Below are 20,664 nucleotides of genomic sequence, written 5' to 3' on the forward strand. Positions count from 1 at the left end.
AAATGGAAGGCTCAAAACACTGGCCGAATCCCTCTTTTCTGACTAAGGTGATTAATCCTCAGACTCTTAATCAGGTGATCGAGATCAGCTCCTTTCAGCTTGATGCGGCTCTTCTGCAGGGGGATGTGAGCCTGCTTACTTTATGTCCGGTAAGGGCACTACAGGCTTATCTTGCTCACACTCAGGCTCTGAGAAGCTCTCACACCCAGCTTTTCATTTGTTTTGGTGGCAAAAAGTTGGGGCTCCCTGTGTCTAAACAGACTTTGTCTCACTGGATTGTGAACACTGTCTCTGCAGCCTATTCTGGGCAGGGTCTCCCGGTCCCTGCTAATCTGGTGGCCCGCTCGACCAGGGGCGTGGCTGCTTCCTGGGCTGCCCTTAGAGGAGTTCCTCTTTCCGATATCTGACATGGTCTGCTCCCTGTACATTTTCCAGGTTCTACAGGCTGAACGTGGCATCCCCTGCACCATTGGGTTCTGCCGTTCTCCTCTCGGCTGCGGGGCGCGGTTGTGACGGGGTGGAGTCTTCTGTTCCTCGCAACCCTGATGGTACTTGTCATCCAAGGTGACCATGGTGACGGTCTGAGTGAGGTCGACATAGATCGTAAGTTATGACTATAACTATGGATCTATGAGACCAAACGATGACCGTCACCATCGCTTGTCGCTCAGAACGGGCTGAGGCGTTCCAGGCAAGAGGAAGAGGCGTGGCCACTGGGGTGCTCTTATAGACGGCGGCCAAGCCTCCTAAGGTCAGTCACATGACTTTGTTGATATAATGTCTCGAGAAAAGGTTGAAGGATTGCATCATTCAAGGTAAGACCGTGGTGACGGTCATTGTTTGGTCTCATAGATCCATAGTTATAGTCATAACTTACGTTGTTACCTTCAAGTAAAATAAATATCAGTTTACTCTTATTTTCAAAAGGGTTTGACCCATCCACTACCCTAACATGCATCCTTACAGAGTTTGGCGCTCTTATAGTATTTAAACCCTTCATAATTACTAGGGTCACTAGAGGGCGCTGCCACAATAAACGTAAACATTGGGCGAACATGCTTCTCATACAAACAAATGTTACTTTTATTCCTATATTACATCATATCTACATATAATTTTTGTTGCTTTGGTATTTGTTTAAAACTTTTAAAAAATTCCTCAGAGTTGAGGTTCAATCAACAAGGTTCAACTCGCTATGAATGTATTTCATCACAGAATCACTCAGTTGTTTTTTCGGTTATGTGAAAAGAGGGAGGAGCTGGATAAATCGGCTTTATGACAGAGAACTTTGGTCAGAAAGCTGCCAGAGCTCAGCAGCCTCTCGTCTCTGTTTCTCTCTCTGATGATGGAGACTCTGCAAGACACTGAACTCTGCTTTCCACAACTACTCAACACCTCCTGCAGGAAGCCAGTGCAACATCGTGCTGAGACCATATTTCTTTACATTCTGCTGTCTTGCATCTCTTCGCTCACTGTGGTTCTCAACCTGCTGGTCATCATCTCCATCTCCCACTTCAGGCATAAATCTAAAATATAGTTTTTCTCAACACTTCATTTTTGTGTCTGTTGACTTTAGGACAATAGATATATTGTTATATTAAGGCTTATTATGAAAATAATATTTTAAGATGAGAACAATTTAATGCATTCAGCATTAAAACATACTTGCATAGTATTATTACTTGTACTACTATAACTAATAACTCTGTGGCTATCAGTGAATCTATTACTGTATAAATCCAAGCTGATGCTCTTAAGTTCTCCCCATCTACTAGACACATACAAAATGGGTACATGTACTGTGTCTGTTGTGTTGTCCATGCTTTTGATTAGGACATTTTGGCTATATATAAATATTACTAGATGTTTTACTGCATTGTATCCGTACATATTATGTTTATCTGACTATTCATATGATTGCAGACTATGTTTTTGTCACTTCTACACCTGCTGAATATAATATGTTCAGTAATGATATTCTTCCTCTCCAGGCAGCTCCAGAGCCCCACCAACCTCCTCATTTTGTCGCTGGCGGTCTCAGACTTCCTCGTTGGCCTCCTGCTTATGCCGGTTCGAATTCTCCTTATAGGGGGCTGCTGGGTTTTGGGCAGCTTGACATGTGGACTTTTTTACTATGCCTCTGCTATCCTTACATCTGCCTCAGTAGGAAACATGGTGCTCATATCAGTTGACAGATATGTTGCCATTTGTGACCCTTTGTGTTACCTCACCAAAGTCACTCAGAATAGAGTTAAAATCTGTGTTTGCCTGTGTTGGGCCTGTTCTGTGTTCTATAATGGGGTGATACTGATGGACTTTCTAAAACATCCAGATCGATACAATTCCTGCTATGGAGAATGTGTAGTTGTAATTAACTTCGTAACAGGAGCTGTTGATGTCATGTTGACCTTTGTTAGCCCCATTGCTATTATCATAGTTCTGTATATGAGAGTATTTGTGGTGGCTGTGTCTCAGGCTCGAGCCATGAGGTCTCATACTGCAGCTGTTACACTCCAAGGTTCGGTTACTGTAACCACAAAGAAGTCTGAGAGAAAAGCCGCCAGGACTCTTGGTGTTGTCGTGGTTGTGTTTCTAATATGTTTCTGTCCTTATTTTTATCCCTCTATCGCAGGCCAGGACTTGTCAACCAGTGTGGATATTTCAATTTTTGGGGTCTGGCTACTTTATTGTAACTCCTGTCTAAATCCAGTACTGTATGCATTTTTCTACCCATGGTTTAGAAGATCTATTAAACTAATTGTTACACTTCAGATACTGCAGCCTGATTCCTGTGATGCCAACATACTGTAGAGATGTCTGTAGAGTGACTGAAATGATGCCGCTGCTAGTTCACAGGAAAAATGAAGTGCCGTTCATTAAGATATTCTTCAGCATCTCGTCACCGATTGTTTTCCACCGGATATATTTTTTCTTTATAAAAGTGAAAATACTGATCACGTCTTTTGGTCACTAAAATCAACCATGTTATGTTAACTGGATAGGAACAGAATCTCTTTTTTCTAAGATACCCTGGACTTGATGTGACCATTATCATGACTCATCTTTATTTATTCTGAATATGTGAAGTAATCTACATACATAAAGACAATGAATTGTTTTCTCTTCATGTTGTTGAAGTTGCCTGCCTCGTTCTTAAACATGACTAATACATTTTACTTATTATTTGAGTGACTTATTTGCTTTAAAACACTTAAATCTCCATGATATGGGTAAAGACAGACGAAATACAGAGGAAAAAATGTCATAGACTGTCACAATAAACTGTCCAGCTTCCAAATTTTAAAATAGCTATATTGTGCATATTTGGTTATAGTATCTGTTCTAGTATTTTAATACTATCTTTTTTTCCTTCTCTTTATCTTTGTAATATTTTTTTTCTATATTAATGTTCTTTGACTGTTGTAGTACTTTGCTTTATTGTTTTTTTTTTTTTAAATATACTTATGGTTATTGTATGCACCAAGTCAAAACCTACTTTGTAATAAGCCCCATTCTGATTCCGACTGTCAATCATTAAACCAGATGATTTTGGTCTGGAAGCTGATTTATCAACATTAATTAAAATACATATTTTCACCCAACAATGTAATATATACATATTGTATGATAATATCATTTTGAATAGTTACTTTGTTACACAATAATAAGCACATGTCCTGGGAAACCGGGCTGTGTGTAATGGTGTCAAAAGCAGCAGATGTCAATATACATTCCCACTTCTGGTGCAGACAGGAAGTTAAAAGACAAAGTAAAGGAATCAGGCACTTCCATCTGGCTGAAACTCATAGATCATTATGTTCATGAAGTCTACTGACCTCATGTAACTCCAGAATAGCTTTGCTTTACCGTCAACCTGAGCCAACGTTAAAAAGGCAGAATTAATGAAAACATCTGTGTTGGTGTACAGGGCCTTTATGATTGAGCTCGTGTTATATCCTGCTTATAATGTTAAACGAACTAACAAGCAGAAAAGATACAAATTAGATTATTAATTTATAATCGGCAGGTGGAGATTAAAAAATCTCCACCTGCCGAAGTGGTCGCTTGTCTCACACGTCCAGTCCCTGGGTTTCACGGTGAATGTGAAAAAAAGCAACCTCGAGCCGAGGCAGCAGGCAGTCTTTTTGCGTCACAATGTCGGCATCTCTCACTGCTCAGAGGGTGCGGTCCATCCTGACCCTCCTGGACCGATTCCAGCTGGGCAGCCAGGTGGAGTTGGTTCAGTTTCAGAGGCTGCTGGGCATGATTTCAGCTGCAGTGGCAGTTGTTCCCTTGTGCCTTCTCAGGGCTCGGCCACTGCAGAGATGGCTGAATGCCTTCAAGCTCCACCCGAAGTGGGACAGGCATGTGAAGCTTTGTGTGTTGCGTACATGCCTTCATTAAGATAATTCTAAACAGATTTCTGTAGTTCAAACAACGTCACCATCGCTTGTCGCTCAGAACGGGCTGAGGCGTTCCAGGCAAGAGGAAGAGGCGTGGCCACTGGGGTGCTCTTATAGACGGCGGCCAAGCCTCCTAAGGTCAGTCACATGACTTTGTTGATATAATGTCTCGAGAAAAGGTTGAAGGATTGCATCATTCAAGGTAAGACCGTGGTGACGGTCATTGTTTGGTCTCATAGATCCATAGTTATAGTCATAACTTACGTTGTTACCTTCAAGTAAAATAAATATCAGTTTACTCTTATTTTCAAAAGGGTTTGACCCATCCACTACCCTAACATGCATCCTTACAGAGTTTGGCGCTCTTATAGTATTTAAACCCTTCATAATTACTAGGGTCACTAGAGGGCGCTGCCACAATAAACGTAAACATTGGGCGAACATGCTTCTCATACAAACAAATGTTACTTTTATTCCTATATTACATCATATCTACATATAATTTTTGTTGCTTTGGTATTTGTTTAAAACTTTTAAAAAATTCCTCAGAGTTGAGGTTCAATCAACAAGGTTCAACTCGCTATGAATGTATTTCATCACAGAATCACTCAGTTGTTTTTTCGGTTATGTGAAAAGAGGGAGGAGCTGGATAAATCGGCTTTATGACAGAGAACTTTGGTCAGAAAGCTGCCAGAGCTCAGCAGCCTCTCGTCTCTGTTTCTCTCTCTGATGATGGAGACTCTGCAAGACACTGAACTCTGCTTTCCACAACTACTCAACACCTCCTGCAGGAAGCCAGTGCAACATCGTGCTGAGACCATATTTCTTTACATTCTGCTGTCTTGCATCTCTTCGCTCACTGTGGTTCTCAACCTGCTGGTCATCATCTCCATCTCCCACTTCAGGCATAAATCTAAAATATAGTTTTTCTCAACACTTCATTTTTGTGTCTGTTGACTTTAGGACAATAGATATATTGTTATATTAAGGCTTATTATGAAAATAATATTTTAAGATGAGAACAATTTAATGCATTCAGCATTAAAACATACTTGCATAGTATTATTACTTGTACTACTATAACTAATAACTCTGTGGCTATCAGTGAATCTATTACTGTATAAATCCAAGCTGATGCTCTTAAGTTCTCCCCATCTACTAGACACATACAAAATGGGTACATGTACTGTGTCTGTTGTGTTGTCCATGCTTTTGATTAGGACATTTTGGCTATATATAAATATTACTAGATGTTTTACTGCATTGTATCCGTACATATTATGTTTATCTGACTATTCATATGATTGCAGACTATGTTTTTGTCACTTCTACACCTGCTGAATATAATATGTTCAGTAATGATATTCTTCCTCTCCAGGCAGCTCCAGAGCCCCACCAACCTCCTCATTTTGTCGCTGGCGGTCTCAGACTTCCTCGTTGGCCTCCTGCTTATGCCGGTTCGAATTCTCCTTATAGGGGGCTGCTGGGTTTTGGGCAGCTTGACATGTGGACTTTTTTACTATGCCTCTGCTATCCTTACATCTGCCTCAGTAGGAAACATGGTGCTCATATCAGTTGACAGATATGTTGCCATTTGTGACCCTTTGTGTTACCTCACCAAAGTCACTCAGAATAGAGTTAAAATCTGTGTTTGCCTGTGTTGGGCCTGTTCTGTGTTCTATAATGGGGTGATACTGATGGACTTTCTAAAACATCCAGATCGATACAATTCCTGCTATGGAGAATGTGTAGTTGTAATTAACTTCGTAACAGGAGCTGTTGATGTCATGTTGACCTTTGTTAGCCCCATTGCTATTATCATAGTTCTGTATATGAGAGTATTTGTGGTGGCTGTGTCTCAGGCTCGAGCCATGAGGTCTCATACTGCAGCTGTTACACTCCAAGGTTCGGTTACTGTAACCACAAAGAAGTCTGAGAGAAAAGCCGCCAGGACTCTTGGTGTTGTCGTGGTTGTGTTTCTAATATGTTTCTGTCCTTATTTTTATCCCTCTATCGCAGGCCAGGACTTGTCAACCAGTGTGGATATTTCAATTTTTGGGGTCTGGCTACTTTATTGTAACTCCTGTCTAAATCCAGTACTGTATGCATTTTTCTACCCATGGTTTAGAAGATCTATTAAACTAATTGTTACACTTCAGATACTGCAGCCTGATTCCTGTGATGCCAACATACTGTAGAGATGTCTGTAGAGTGACTGAAATGATGCCGCTGCTAGTTCACAGGAAAAATGAAGTGCCGTTCATTAAGATATTCTTCAGCATCTCGTCACCGAGTTGTTTTCCACCAGATATATTTTTTCTTTATAAAAGTGAAAATACTGATCACGTCTTTTGGTCACTAAAATCAACCATGTTATGTTAACTGGATAGGAACAGAATCTCTTTTTTCTAAGATACCCTGGACTTGATGTGAACATTATCATGACTCATCTTTATTTATTCTGAATATGTGAAGTAATCTACATACATAAAGACAATGAATTGTTTTCTCTTCATGTTGTTGAAGTTGCCTGCCTCGTTCTTAAACATGACTAATACATTTTACTTATTATTTGAGTGACTTATTTGCTTTAAAACACTTAAATCTCCATGATATGGGTAAAGACAGACGAAATACAGAGGAAAAAATGTCATAGACTGTCACAATAAACTGTCCAGCTTCCAAATTTTAAAATAGCTATATTGTGCATATTTGGTTATAGTATCTGTTCTAGTATTTTAATACTATCTTTTTTTCCTTCTCTTTATCTTTGTAATATTTTTTTTCTATATTAATGTTCTTTGACTGTTGTAGTACTTTGCTTTATTGTTGTTTTTTTTTAAATATACTTATGGTTATTGTATGCACCAAGTCAAAACCTACTTTGTAATAAGCCCCATTCTGATTCCGACTGTCAATCATTAAACCAGATGATTTTGGTCTGGAAGCTGATTTATCAACATTAATTAAAATACATATTTTCACCCAACAATGTAATATATACATATTGTATGATAATATCATTTTGAATAGTTACTTTGTTACACAATAATAAGCACATGTCCTGGGAAACCGGGCTGTGTGTAATGGTGTCAAAAGCAGCAGATGTCAATATACATTCCCACTTCTGGTGCAGACAGGAAGTTAAAAGACAAAGTAAAGGAATCAGGCACTTCCATCTGGCTGAAACTCATAGATCATTATGTTCATGAAGTCTACTGACCTCATGTAACTCCAGAATAGCTTTGCTTTACCTTCAACCTGAGCCAACGTTAAAAAGGCAGAATTAATGAAAACATCTGTGTTGGTGTACAGGGCCTTTATGATTGAGCTCGTGTTATATCCTGCTTATAATGTTAAACGAACTAACAAGCAGAAAAGATACAAATTAGTGCAAAAGCTAGTGCAAGAGCCTGGGACTGTCTGAGGTTTCTGCCCAAAAGGAAGTTTTTCCTCGCCACTGTTGCACCAAATGCTTGCACTTGGGGGAATTGTTGGGTGTTTGTAAATTATAGTGTTTTTTATTAAATTATAACTTTTCTGAGCGCACCGCTCTCTCTCTGCCCACCGAGCTCCACCTGGGGTCCGTTTCAGAAAGCAGGTTTAGTTTAGTTTAGTTTGCTAACCCTGAGATGAGGGAAACTCTGGGTTTTCTGTTTCAGAAAGAGAGGTAACTTAACCTCAGAGTCAGTTACTATGGTAACTGAGTCTGTGAACCTAACCTGGTCGGGAGCAGGTTTTCTTCAAGAAACCTCGAGTTTCTTCTCTCTCATTTCCTCATTCATTCATTCAGTCTGTATCAGGTGCATTTTAATGCAGTTTGTTATCTGCATGAATAAAAACTTAATAAATAAAACTTATTGTTAGGCAGATTATAAAACGTTTTTTTTCTCAAACATGTCATGTCCTTTTGTCGACGATCCCATTGATGAAAAAGCTGTATTACTTCACAGAGAGTTTACGTCGGGAGATGATATTGAGTCCCGACTAAATGTATTTTCATTTCCACATAACCGATTTGAGAGGTATTTTTTTTCACAGTCCATCAGATATGTAGATACTTTATCCGTCCTCATATCACTAACATCCACCATCATGGACATGCTTTAACATCCCAGCAGATTCTTTGTGTCGCATTACGTTTTTTGCAAACGGCAGTTTCTTTATTGGTGATGCAGATCATACTGTAGGCTAATAGTAAAGCCACTCGTCAGAAAAGTGTGACTCGCTCTGAAACGTTTTTTAAAAGTTTTTTGTATTGTTACCTGGACACAAACCAGTGAGAGACATAAAAAAGAAATAAATGATTATAAATTATAGTTCTGTTAATGATCATGGTGCTGCAGCCTCAGAATGGGATATAGTAGTAGCCTAGTAGTTTACTTTTTCGCCAGTAGGATTGCACCCAAATGAAATTATAGGTGTAATACAATTCCAGTTTTCACTAATAGGCTAATATTATAAGTTAACTGTGATTAAATATGAAACTAATACACTGTTAATGCTTACACATTGACTCGAGCAGCAATTTTCTCCCACACCAATTCTCTCTCTCTCTTTTGCAGCAGCAGCCGCTGTCTTACTTTTTAAACAAAATACATGTTCAAACTCGCTGTTTGTGCGCATGAGTATTTCTGCCGACCCGTTTGTTTGTGGTTGTTACCATGGTGAATCGTAGAATCATGGCTCCATTCATACTGCCTTTTTATTGTGGTGGTGCACGCGCGTGAACCTACTCCGAGTTGATTGAACCAACTCATATCAGCTGTTCTGAAACCGAAAACTCAGAGTTTCCCATCTCAGGGTAAATCAACTTCAGGGTTAGACTCAGAGTTTGTTAAACCTTCTACCTGAAACGGACCCCTGATCTTCTAAGAACGGTGACGCCGTTATCAATCGAGTATTGATTGGTCAGTAAGCGGTGCTTTTTACACCAGTTGATCTCTAAACTCCAACATAACCTGGGCCCCATTTCAGAAAGCGGGTTTAGTGAAAACTCTGAGTTTGTTAACCCTGAGATGAGGGAAACTCTGGGTTTTCTGTTTCAGAAAGAGAGGTAACTTAACCTCAGAGTCAGTTACTATGGTAACTGAGTCTGTGAACCTAACCTGGTCGGGAGCAGGTTTTCTTCAAGAAACCTCGAGTTTCTCTCAGTCTCCTCCCTCTGACACAGCGCTCTTTCATAGCCTCATTCATTCATTCATTCATTCATTCATTCATTCAGTCTGTATCAGGCGCATTTTAGCGCAGTTTGTTATCGGCATGAATAAAAAAACAGGGTTGGTTTATTAACTGTGTTAGGCAGACTATAAAGCGTTTTTTTTCTTAAAAACATGGCATTTCCTTTTGTCGACGATCCGTTGATGAAGAAGCTGCTTTACTTCGCAGGGTGTTATATGTCGGGAGATGATATTGAAGCCCCGACATTTTAATTTTCAGATAACTTTCTATTTGAGCGATATCGTTTTTCTTCCCAGTCTGTTATGCAGCCTAGGCTTTATCCGTCCTCATATCACTAACGTCACTCGTCGTGGACATGCTCTACATCCCAGCAGATTATTTGTGTCACATTATTTTTTTTTTAAAACAGCAGTTTTCACTCAGGGTAAATCAACTCAGAGTTCAGGGTTAGACTCAGAGTTTGTTAAACCTCCTTCCTGAAATGGGGCCCTGCTCCCGAACAGGTTAGGTGTTCAGCATAAGTTACCACAGCGATTTAACCCAGTAACAAGTGATCCACCGTCGCAAAACACAAGTTGAACCTGAAGTTACCTCGTTAACGCCAAATCTTGCTTCGTAGTACAGGCCTCAGGTTGCTTTTATCTCGGATTTCTTAGCAGTTATCGTCTTTGAACACTGAAGTGGGAAAGCTGCAATGTTGTAAAAAAAATAAATGACAATAAATAAAAATAAATAATAATACTAATACATAATAATATCTTAATGATTTTTAAAATGTGGCCCTGTACCATTAAAGAGCTGTGATTTGGGCCGAAGAAAATGAAACAAAAGTTAGACTAGGCTTTGGTTCATTAAATACACATAGAAATGTTATCTTTGGACTGAATTTGAAACTAATCAGATAACGACAAATTAAGTTTATATTAGTGCATGTTTCTGAATTGAGGTTATAATTGAAATACCATATATTTTGAACATGAGGAACCATACCAATTACACATGCTTGCAAGACTTATATTTGTTCCTGTATTATTCCTGACTAACTTTCAAAGACAGATCAACTTGACCTGTGACAAAAAAATGTCAGAGAAAATCTCATGCAGATGCAGTGACGTATTGACAAGAAACAAATAAAATGATCTTTTTTTTATCTTATATCGACATGATTACGTGATTATTACTAATATATATTAACTCACAACTCATACTGTACACTGCACTACAATAGAATTTGTACAATCCATTGAAACATTTTTTTTAACCTACTCTGACTTGGAACCTAAGTTCATTTACTTCTACTTAACGTTTTTATTTATGTCTGTAAATACTCAACAATTTCATGTATGTCTTATTGTAGATATGTTACTTACACTTATTGACTTGCTCTTTTCTTACTCTTATTTTTATCTTGAATGTGACTGTGAGCCACTGCAACTAAATCATTTCCCTGAGGGGATCAATAAAGTATTCTGATTCTGATTCTGTTGAGGTTTCACACATAAATATCAGTGTGTATAAATGTATGTCAGGGATAAAAAAAACAATGGATAGCAGAATATTTAATAGAGAACGAGATTAATCGAAATAAAAATACAATTGAAGAACATGTTTTCACTTGATACTAGATGTTTTTGCTCTAAGAATAACACAAACTATTACATTTGCGCTTTCATAAAGAGCGTCCCAGTTTAAAGACAGAGTTTAAACACCCCTGTGTGTCACTTTAGTATTTGAGCATCACGGGAGCCAGGCTTCAGTATCTGCAGTGTCAGGATGAGCTTAATAGATTTTCTGAACCAGGGGTAGAAAAAGGCATAGATGACAGGGTTCAAACAGGAGTTAAAGTGTGCCAGCCAGATCTCAAAGGGTGCAGATGAAGCATCGACTGAAGTGTCTTGGCCTGTCAGAGTGGGGAAATAGTACGGACAGAAACAAAACAGAAACACTACTATAACAACACCAATGGTTCTAGCTGCTTTCACCTCTCTTTTCTTCGCAGTTACAGTCCCTGAAAGTTGGGCTGTTAAAGCCGCAATTTGAAGCCGAATGACTCGAGCCTGAGACACAGCCACCACAAACACTCTGAAATACAGAACTATGATAATAATAATGGGTATGATAAAAGTAATAACAAGGTCAACAACTCCAGCAATGTAATTGATGACAACCACACATTCTCCAAAACAGGAGCTGGACCTGCCTGGCTGTTCTAGGTGATCATGGAAAAGGAGAATCCGATAGAAAACTGACAAAATCCAACACAAACAAACACTGATTTGTACCCTTCTCTTTGTGACTTTGGTGGGGTAATGCATTGGGTAACAAATAGCTATATAGCGGTCAACTGATATGAGCACCATATTGGCTACTGAGGCAGAGGTAATAATGTAGTCTACAACATAATACAGAGTGCACACAATGTCACCAAGATACCAGCAGGCCTCTATATAGATTATTTCAACTGGCATCAGCAGGAGGCCCACAAGGAGGTCTGAGACAGCCAGGGAGAGAAGGAGGAGGTTGGTGGGGGTGTGGAGCTGCCTGGAGAGGGAGAATATCATCACTACACATATTGTAATCACATAGCCATTACAGAAAATGTCATTAGTTTGAGAAATGCAGCAATGCGTTTAAATGCAAGAGGGTACGGCAATGGCAAAAAAACACACAGTAAATCAACAACCACAACATTGCTCTAGGGCGATAATGTCTATATACCAGATCAACAAAAAATATATATATATAAAATATAACATTTTAGATTAATATATCTGCCTGAAGTGGAAGATGGATATGATGACCAGCAGGTTAAGAGCCACAGTGAGCAGAGAGATGGATGAAAGCAGAACATAAATCAGCATGGCCTCAGTGTGTGGAAGTGTAGGCTTCTTGCAGGAGGAGTTTAACTGTGGAAAGCAGAGTTCAGCTCCTCCGAGGGTTGCCATCGTCAGAGGGGAGAAGCAGCTTTCTGGCCAGAACTCTGTCGACCAGCTCTTTTATCACTCTCCTCCTACTCTGCCTCGTCCACGCAACAACTAACGTTTTCTCTTAGTTGGAGACTGATGTCGCTCCTCCCTCAATCTTTACATCATACCTTTTGTCCATATTGTAGTTTTTTGCTTTCTCTCTATCAACAGTTTCTGTAGTTAATTCTTAAAGATATATTTATCAGTTGGCCCCCCTGGGGGCAGAAATTCATAACAAACATTGCACACATGTTTGACATGTTAAATGAAAGCGGTGAGACTGAACCAAAACAAGCTGAAAGAAAAGCTGCCAAAACACTCAAAATGCTCTGTTGAGCTCAGGTGATCCCATGTGATAATTACTTTGGCATAGGAGGTTCTGTTTTGAGTTCTGTTTGTTTGTTTTAGTTGTTAGTTTAGTTGATTTTCATGAAACTTGGTTTTAAGGGTGTAGCACAAGCCAAGGAGGAATCAGTTAAACTCTGGGGTGGATTGGAATCACGGATATAATACACAGAATATTTTCTTTTTTGTTAACATTGCAAGATAGGGTGTTTGTGCTACATTCATGTGGTGTTGGAATTTGGAAAAATCAGTTCCCCACTGGCACTTCACAATTTTCGTGAAATAGGATATGCCTTGGTCGAGGTCTGTGCTCTCTGAATGCCCTTCTAGTTTTCTGTGGGTTCGTCACTACAAGCTACCCACATTATGAGTAGTAATTTGACCCATCGTTCATATGAAAATATTGATTTGTGTGGCTTTGACTGGTTTGCAAAATGATCCATGTAGTTATGAGAACAGGAACTGGGTGGACAAAGAATAGGAACTATTCCCCCCCACCACCCCTGACAGCTGGGAGCAGGCCTACCATTAGGAATTAGGGTCAGGGGGACACAATATTCCAAATTGGGCCCCTCAGCCACACCTAGTCTAGCACCATATACCTAGCCCACTAAGGAAGAGGACATCAAAGTATAACGACTGCAACTTCCTGTTGCCAGTTGGTGGCGCTATGACTATATATCAATATTGGTATGTGGATGTCTTTAGGCCGTGAGCCTTGTCAACCATGAGACGTTTGGGGCAGATTAGACAACATACAGTCTAGTTACAAACCAGCCTACCGGTTTTGATGCGTGTGCACACTTTCATGGGTTTTCATGCACGTTTAGCTCCTAAAAAAAAGTCTTTACTTTGCGGAATAATAATAATAATCCTATTGTTAGCTTCAGCTAACAAGGGATACTCGGATGTATACGTGCAGGACGAAGGATAACCCGGGACAAGGGTATAATGTTTTATCTGCCTTTACTGTGAAAGATGGCAATATTATGTACAGTCTGTAGAACACTCTAACCCCGGTGCAGACAAACTTTGAGGGTGTTTTCACACCTACCTCATATGCTCCGGACTTTCGGACTTTTCAGTTTGATCCGAACCCAAATTACAGGTGTGAAACCTCCCCCGGACCACGGTCCGGATCAAAAGACGAAATTTTGGTCCAGTAAAAAAAGGTGGTCTCGGTCCGGACCAAACTGAATGGTCCGCTTCATATATAGTGTGAAAGCATTTTTTGGATGGTTTGGACTTTCGGACCAAATACAAGAAGCTCTGGCAGGCTCTCCTTGTGTTACAAGATGGGGGAAGCTCCTTTAAAAGGTCCCATGACATGGTGCTCTTTGGATGCTTTTATATAGGCCTTAGTGGTCCCCTAATACTGTATCTGAAGTCTCTTTATATAGACCTTAGTGGTCCCCTAATACTGTATCTGAAGTCTCTTTATATAGACCTTAGTGGTCCCCTAATACTGTATCTGAAGTCTCTTTATATAGACCTTAGTGGTCCCCTAATACTGTATCTGAAGTCTCTTTATATAGACCTTAGTGGTCCCCTAATACTGTATCTGAAGTCTCTTTTATATAGACCTTAGTGGTCCCCTAATACTGTATCTGAAGTCTCTTTATATAGACCTTAGTGGTCCCCTAATACTGTATCTGAAGTCTCTTTCCTGAAATTCAGCCTTGGTGCAGAATTACAGCCACTAGAGCCAGTCCCACAATGAGCTTTCCTTAGGATGTGCCATTTCTGTGTCTGTAGCTTTAAATGCTATTGAGGAGGAGAGAGGGGGGGCAAGGTGGAGGGTGGGGGTGTGGCCTTGACCAACTTCCTCTTTGCTCGTTTGAAAGCCATGATGCCTCTCTCTCATGGGTGGGCCAAATTCTCTGGGTGGGCAAAGCAGAGAAAGGGGAGGTAACCTTGCTCCTTATGACCTCATAAGGAGGACATTCCAGATCGGCCCATCTGAGCTTTTATTTTCTCAAAGGTAGAGCAGGATACCCAGGGCTCGGTTTACTCATATCGCCATTTCTAGCCACTGGGGGACCATAGGCAGGCTAGGGGAATGCATATTAATGTTAAAAAAAATAAAGTGAAATTTTCATGCCATGGGAGCTCGGTGCTTAGTGTGTAGGCTACATGAGAGAGTGTGTGATGGTGAATGCGCTCAGAGCAGACAGCTGTCGGCTATCAGAGCACATAATACATCAGCAGTTTATTTGTTAAGTGGTAGTAAATGTACAGTGTAGGTTTCCGTTTGTTTCTGAATAAATGCTCCAGAAAGAAAGTTTCCGTGTCTTGCTTCTCAACATCACAACAAAACAAAAAGAGCTGTGGCAGTAGGGGAGAGCAACAGTCAGTAGGGGAGAGAAGCAGTCAGTAGAGGAGAGCAGCAGTCAGTAGAGGAGAGCAGCAGTCAGTAGGAGAGAGCAGCAGTCAGTAGGAGAGAGCAGCAGTCAGTAGAGGAGAGCAACAGTCAGTATGAGAGAGCAGCAGTCAGTAGAGGAGAGCAGCAGTCAGTAGGAGAGAGCAACAGTCAGTAGAGGAGAGCAGCAGTCAGTAGGGGAGAGCAGCAGTCAGTAGAGGAGAGCAGCAGTCAGTAGGGGAGAGCAGCAGTCAGTAGGGGAGAGCAGCAGTCAGTAGGGGAGAGCAGCAGTCAGTAGAGGAGAGCAGCAGTCAGTAGGGGAGAGCAGCAGTCAGTAGGGGAGAGCAGCAGTCAGTAGGGGAGAGCAGCAGTCAGTTGAAAAAACTCAGACACAGAGAGAGGAGACAAGATGACGGGGAAGCCCATCTACACACCAATCAATTATAAGTATCTGGAGACGCAGCTCATGTATTTGATGACGGCAGGACGTAGTTTTGTCACGTATAGATCTTTAGTGTGCTTGCATAACTGCAGTGTGAAACCAAAACTTACCGGATCAAATGTATACAATGTAACAAAAACATGAACCTTGGTCCGGACCTTGGGTCGGACTTTCAGGTGTGAAAACGCCCTGAGTCCACACCAGAGCCAGCGAGCGATCAAAACAACAGCAACATTTACCAAGTAGGTAAGCAAGGTATCATTACTATAACAAATTATCCATTATACTGTAATTATCTCAACATGACTGACATACCAACATAGGGCAGAGAACAATAATAGTACCAGTACTACAATATCAATTTAAATAGGGCCTTCACCAATCGATGTTGTCGGTGCTCAGGCCCTGATAAAGGCACTTCACATCCCCTTCCTTAACTGACCTAGCACTTACAACAACTTGTAAACTAATTTTCTTACAGTTATGCTGTGAGCAAAAATAATTTTTCAAAATATAATCACATTCTAATAATTACGAGATAAAGATTTTGTCTGTGTTGCTCAAAAAATTCCATTACAACTAGGACGTTATTGTTTATGATTAGGCCTCTACAGGTATGTAAGAATGCACATTTGGTATGTTTAATGTCACCAAAATAAAATGTTAATTGGCTTGTTTAAAAAAAAAATGTCCTGAAGCTATTATGTTATTACGTATTTCAGTTACAATTTTTCTGGATTTCTTCATGTGCTTTATAACATTTCAGATTTATTATGTATTTCACAGCCATATACAGTATTTCTGCAATATTGTATTATTGTATTATTGTAAACTACCTCCTATTGTTTGCACTTATTACATTGTGCAGGGTGTTATATACAGAAGCAGAGTGCATTTATCGAAGAGAAAGTCCTTTTTGTTTCGCAGAATTATACCTTATCTGGAAGTCTGACACCACATGGTAATAAGTGATAACATATGTTCATTGTTTGTGTGATTTGGGCGATCAGATCCTTAAAGCAAAGACTGCATCATGTGTTAATGTGTCGAACTTGCATCACAAATGTTTAGTCATGAAAGAAGAAATGATCTCAGCTAAAAACAATCTGTTTACTTTGATCTGTTGTTCTATTTACTGTAGCAGTGATTGCATAATGTTGAAGGTAAACTTGGTTTCTTCTGACAGTAACGCCTCTAATTGCAGTGATGTCATCATGTGACACTAATCAAAGCAGGTGTGAAACTTCTCTGAGCATGTGTGTGACACGCACACACCGTGCACAAGTTGTATGGTGGGTATTTTCCAAACTGAAACAATCACTCATGCTAATTACTTTGTGGTGTACATGTGGTGGGGATAAGTACAGATGTCACACACACTACACACAGTTATGTAGCTGGATTCTTTATTTCATTTAACTGGTTACTCCATAACATATTGAGCACACTGTCTTGGTCTAAACTCATAAATACATTGTGTCCTTTAAAATATTGGTTATATATTGCCCATATATAATTGATGGATGTGTCTGAACTTTTTCTTAATTGTGTGGGATGAAATAAGTATTACATTCATATTGAAAATGCAGATATGCATGATTCACAAACTTCTAAAGCTTGAAATATGAAGAAGGGTCAACAAAATCATCACCATAGTCCAATGGATGTCTAAAGATTGTTTGAACACATCTGTGGGTTGAATTAGTCTTCAAACATGAATCAAATATTTTTAAGGATTATCTGTGTTGCTAATGTGTGATAGGTAGTGTGCCCTGTATTCTTTGGTTCAGAAAATAAGCGAGAGCCTAAAACCTATAATCTGTAACATAGATTAATTAAACCATATGTAAACATACACAAACAACATAGGGACAGGAGCCTTTTCAGTCATTTCACAGTCTCTTACAGTATCTGGGCCTCACAGGAGCCAGGCTGCAGTATCTGAAATGTAACAATAAGTCTAATAGTTTTTTTAAACCAGGGGTAGAAAAGAGCATAGATGATTGGGTTTAGGCAGGAATTAAAATAAATCAGAAAAATCATAAAGCCCTCAATTGATCCTAGCAAGATATTTTGGCCTGAGAGACTGACGCAGTAATAAGGACAGTAACACATCAAATACACAACTACGAGAACACCAAGCGTCCTGGCAGCTTTAATCTCAGATTTCTTAACTTTAACAATCTTGGAATGCTTGAGTGAGACAGTTGCAATGTGGGACCTCATTGCTCGTGCTTGAGACAAAGCCACTACGAATACTCTCATGTACAAAACAATGATGACAGTAATGGGAATAACGAAGCTGACCGCAATATCAGCAGCTCCTGTAATGTTGACCACACACTCTCCATAGCAGGAAATATACCTGCCTGGCTGCTTCAGGTTATCATTCATAATAATAATGATATAGACAAAAGAATAAATCCAACACAGTAAAAGACATATTGTAGCAACTTTTAGAGTGATCTTGGTGGGGTAATGAAGTGGGTCACAAATTGCCACATAGCGGTCAACAGAAATGAGCACAATGTTTCCTGTGGAGGCAGTAATTAAGATACCAGGTAACATGTAATACAGCACACACATGAGGTCACCCAGGATCCAGCAGGTCTTTGTCAGGAGGATTTCTACTGGCATAACCACGAGGCCCACAAGAAAATCTGAGACAGCCAGAGAGAGGAGGAGGAGGTTGGTGGGGGTGTGGAGCTGCCTGCAGTGAGATAATATCATCATTGTAAACACTATCAGCATATTATAAATAGCAGTTGTGCCAAAGCAATAATGATAAAAAAAAAAAAAACACATCCAAAATAGTAGGCCAGTTCTGACGGTCAGAACATGCCAACCGTATGGATAGTGTGGGGGGTCTGGGGGTCCACCCCCTGAAAATTTTGACCATTTAACACTTAACTTGAATTTTTATACACCTATTTCTACCTTTTTCTGAATCAATTTATGCTGGGAATATCTTTATGTAAAGGCAAACATAGATTACAATCCAAATCTAAAAACATAATGGAATATTTAGCAGTAAGGCTCTCAGGCATTCTGTATTGCTTTCATCTATTTATTCTCCTGTGGATCAACTTTTCTAATTATATCTGAGTCAGCACACATGTAGCCTAGAGGCATCATTTACTCTTCCCTCCTCTTTTGCTTCTTTTGTTGAGGAAGTAACCTCCTTAAATGTGCATATGACAATTATTCACCTCAATGATACATTATTCATTTTAATTTATTAATAAACCCCTGGACTTTAATAGCTCAGATGTGTTGAGCAATATTGTGCACATTTAAAATATAACTCATCTGTGTCCTCTGAGATTTGGAGGAGAAAATAAAGTGATAATAGGCTATTACAAGAATAAAGTCACACTATTTCAGAAAATAATCTACCTGCACCATAGCCTGCTGTGCATTACGTGATTGCTCTGCTGATACGGTAGATCTCAGACCTCCTGACAGACTCAGAGCCCCGTTTGAGACTTTGGTCTCTGAATATAACAAAGTTTAGGGAAGAGGCTGAACGCTGCTCTACATCGGAGGTGGAAAACCGAAACTACAGCAGAAATGCACAAAGCACAAACGGGACACATCTACCGCAGCATGTCGACAGCAGAGCGCGTCCATTATAAACCTGAAGCTGCACAGACCACAGAAAACGCGCTGCAGCAGCTCCGTGGTCTGTGCCGCTGCTCATCATTAGTTGTCTATTTGGACACTAGTGGACGCACAAGTCTGCTTCAGAGCTCCGTGTGTTCGAGTCTGACCCATAGACTGGAAACGTCACGTCACGGGAACTTCAAACTAAATCATTAGTTTGAAGTTTTCCCCCAATTAGGAAATTATCGACAATAATTATCAATTCAATCTAATAATCAGGTTGACAAGCAAACGCGTTGCTGAGAGGGCGCCCAAGGATGATCATGTTTAATGAACATGTTTTATTTCGCTTGTTATTCTAATTCTATTATTAATGAGAAGTAGACCTAAGGGCGACATGGCGCCCCCAACACATTTGACGCCCTAGGCAATCGCCTAGTTCGCCTATAGCAATCGCCGGCCCTGTATCTGACCTGTCTTGTTGCCGTCGAGGGGACAGTAGTTTTCACGGACACAGCCTGTATGACACAGAGAAAGCAGCCACACTGAACAGCTGCAAAGTGCTGCAAACTATATTGACTCTAGTAAGGATAGGGATTTTTAGTTTTTTAGTTAGGTACTTGGAGGAATTGTGCAATAATGACAGATTCACACATTTTTCTTTTGTTTACAGTAAATAAATAATTACAAATCTTAAAATCAAGTTCATGAAGTAACTTTCTTTGCATTCATTTGATTCCCAATCAAGATACACTGGTAACAATTGCTTTCGATTGTTAATATGTACTTAAAAACTGTTCTGAAATGCAAAATAATAGAATTTTAATCATGTGATAAAATATGTGATTAATCGCGATTAACTATAGAAATTCAGCGATTAATCGTGATTAAAAAAAAAATAATCATTTGACAGCCCTAATATATATGAAGCCACTTCTTACTGTAAATACAAAGACAGTGTAACAACATGTAACAACATTTTAGCATATCCTGTGAAAGAAAGTTATGTACCTGAAGTGTGAGATAGATATGATGACCAGCAGGTTGAGAACTGCAGTGAGCAGAGAGATGAAGGCCAGCAGAATATAAATAAGTACAGCGCCAGAGTGAGGAGGCTCTGGCTTCCTGCAGGAGAAGTTGAGTTGTGGAAAGCAGTGATCAACTTTTTCCAACTGCATCACCAGAGAGAAGAGGAGGAGAGAAGCTGCTTAGCTTTGGCAGCTTTCTCAACAAATCCCTTGGTCACACAGCTTATGTATCGCTCTCCCCCTTATGGAAGATGATCTTGCATCAAACTCTCTTGCATCATACTCTTCTTCTGCGTCTTCATCACCTCTCTCTGATGTTGAAACATAACCTTGTCAA

General features: G+C 39.9%; 4 protein-coding genes across 4 annotated transcripts; 2 read left to right on the top strand and 2 right to left on the bottom strand.

The window, feature by feature from the left end:
- Positions 1–974: 974 nt before the first annotated feature.
- LOC116050384 (trace amine-associated receptor 13c-like) lies at positions 975–2,875 on the top strand. The gene is made up of 2 exons (XM_031300806.2): positions 975–1,518; positions 1,992–2,875. The coding sequence occupies exons 1-2, from the start codon at positions 1,343–1,345 to the stop codon at positions 2,809–2,811; spliced, it is 996 nt and encodes a 331-aa protein (XP_031156666.1). The 5' UTR covers positions 975–1,342; the 3' UTR covers positions 2,812–2,875.
- Positions 2,876–4,764: 1,889 nt separating this feature from the next.
- LOC116049579 (trace amine-associated receptor 13c-like) lies at positions 4,765–7,050 on the top strand. Its single transcript, XM_031299774.2, has 2 exons — positions 4,765–5,308; positions 5,782–7,050. Exons 1-2 carry the CDS (start codon positions 5,133–5,135, stop codon positions 6,599–6,601), a joined length of 996 nt encoding a protein of 331 aa, XP_031155634.1. The 5' UTR covers positions 4,765–5,132; the 3' UTR covers positions 6,602–7,050.
- Positions 7,051–11,127: 4,077 nt separating this feature from the next.
- Positions 11,128–12,145, bottom strand: LOC116050356 (trace amine-associated receptor 13c-like). The gene has a single exon (XM_031300366.2). The coding sequence runs from the start codon at positions 12,143–12,145 to the stop codon at positions 11,303–11,305; it is 843 nt and encodes a 280-aa protein (XP_031156226.2). The 3' UTR covers positions 11,128–11,302.
- A 5,453-nt stretch (positions 12,146–17,598) lies between these two features.
- On the bottom strand, positions 17,599–20,477 carry LOC116050348 (trace amine-associated receptor 6-like). Its single transcript, XM_031300359.1, has 2 exons — positions 20,311–20,477; positions 17,599–18,406 (listed from the first exon to the last, which is right to left on the bottom strand). The coding sequence occupies exons 1-2, from the start codon at positions 20,475–20,477 to the stop codon at positions 17,599–17,601; spliced, it is 975 nt and encodes a 324-aa protein (XP_031156219.1).
- Between the last annotated feature and the right edge of the window lie 187 nt (positions 20,478–20,664).

Source organism: Sander lucioperca, chromosome 8, assembly GCF_008315115.2.
Source record: "Sander lucioperca isolate FBNREF2018 chromosome 8, SLUC_FBN_1.2, whole genome shotgun sequence".
In the NCBI taxonomy this organism is placed as follows: Eukaryota; Metazoa; Chordata; class Actinopteri; order Perciformes; family Percidae; genus Sander; species Sander lucioperca.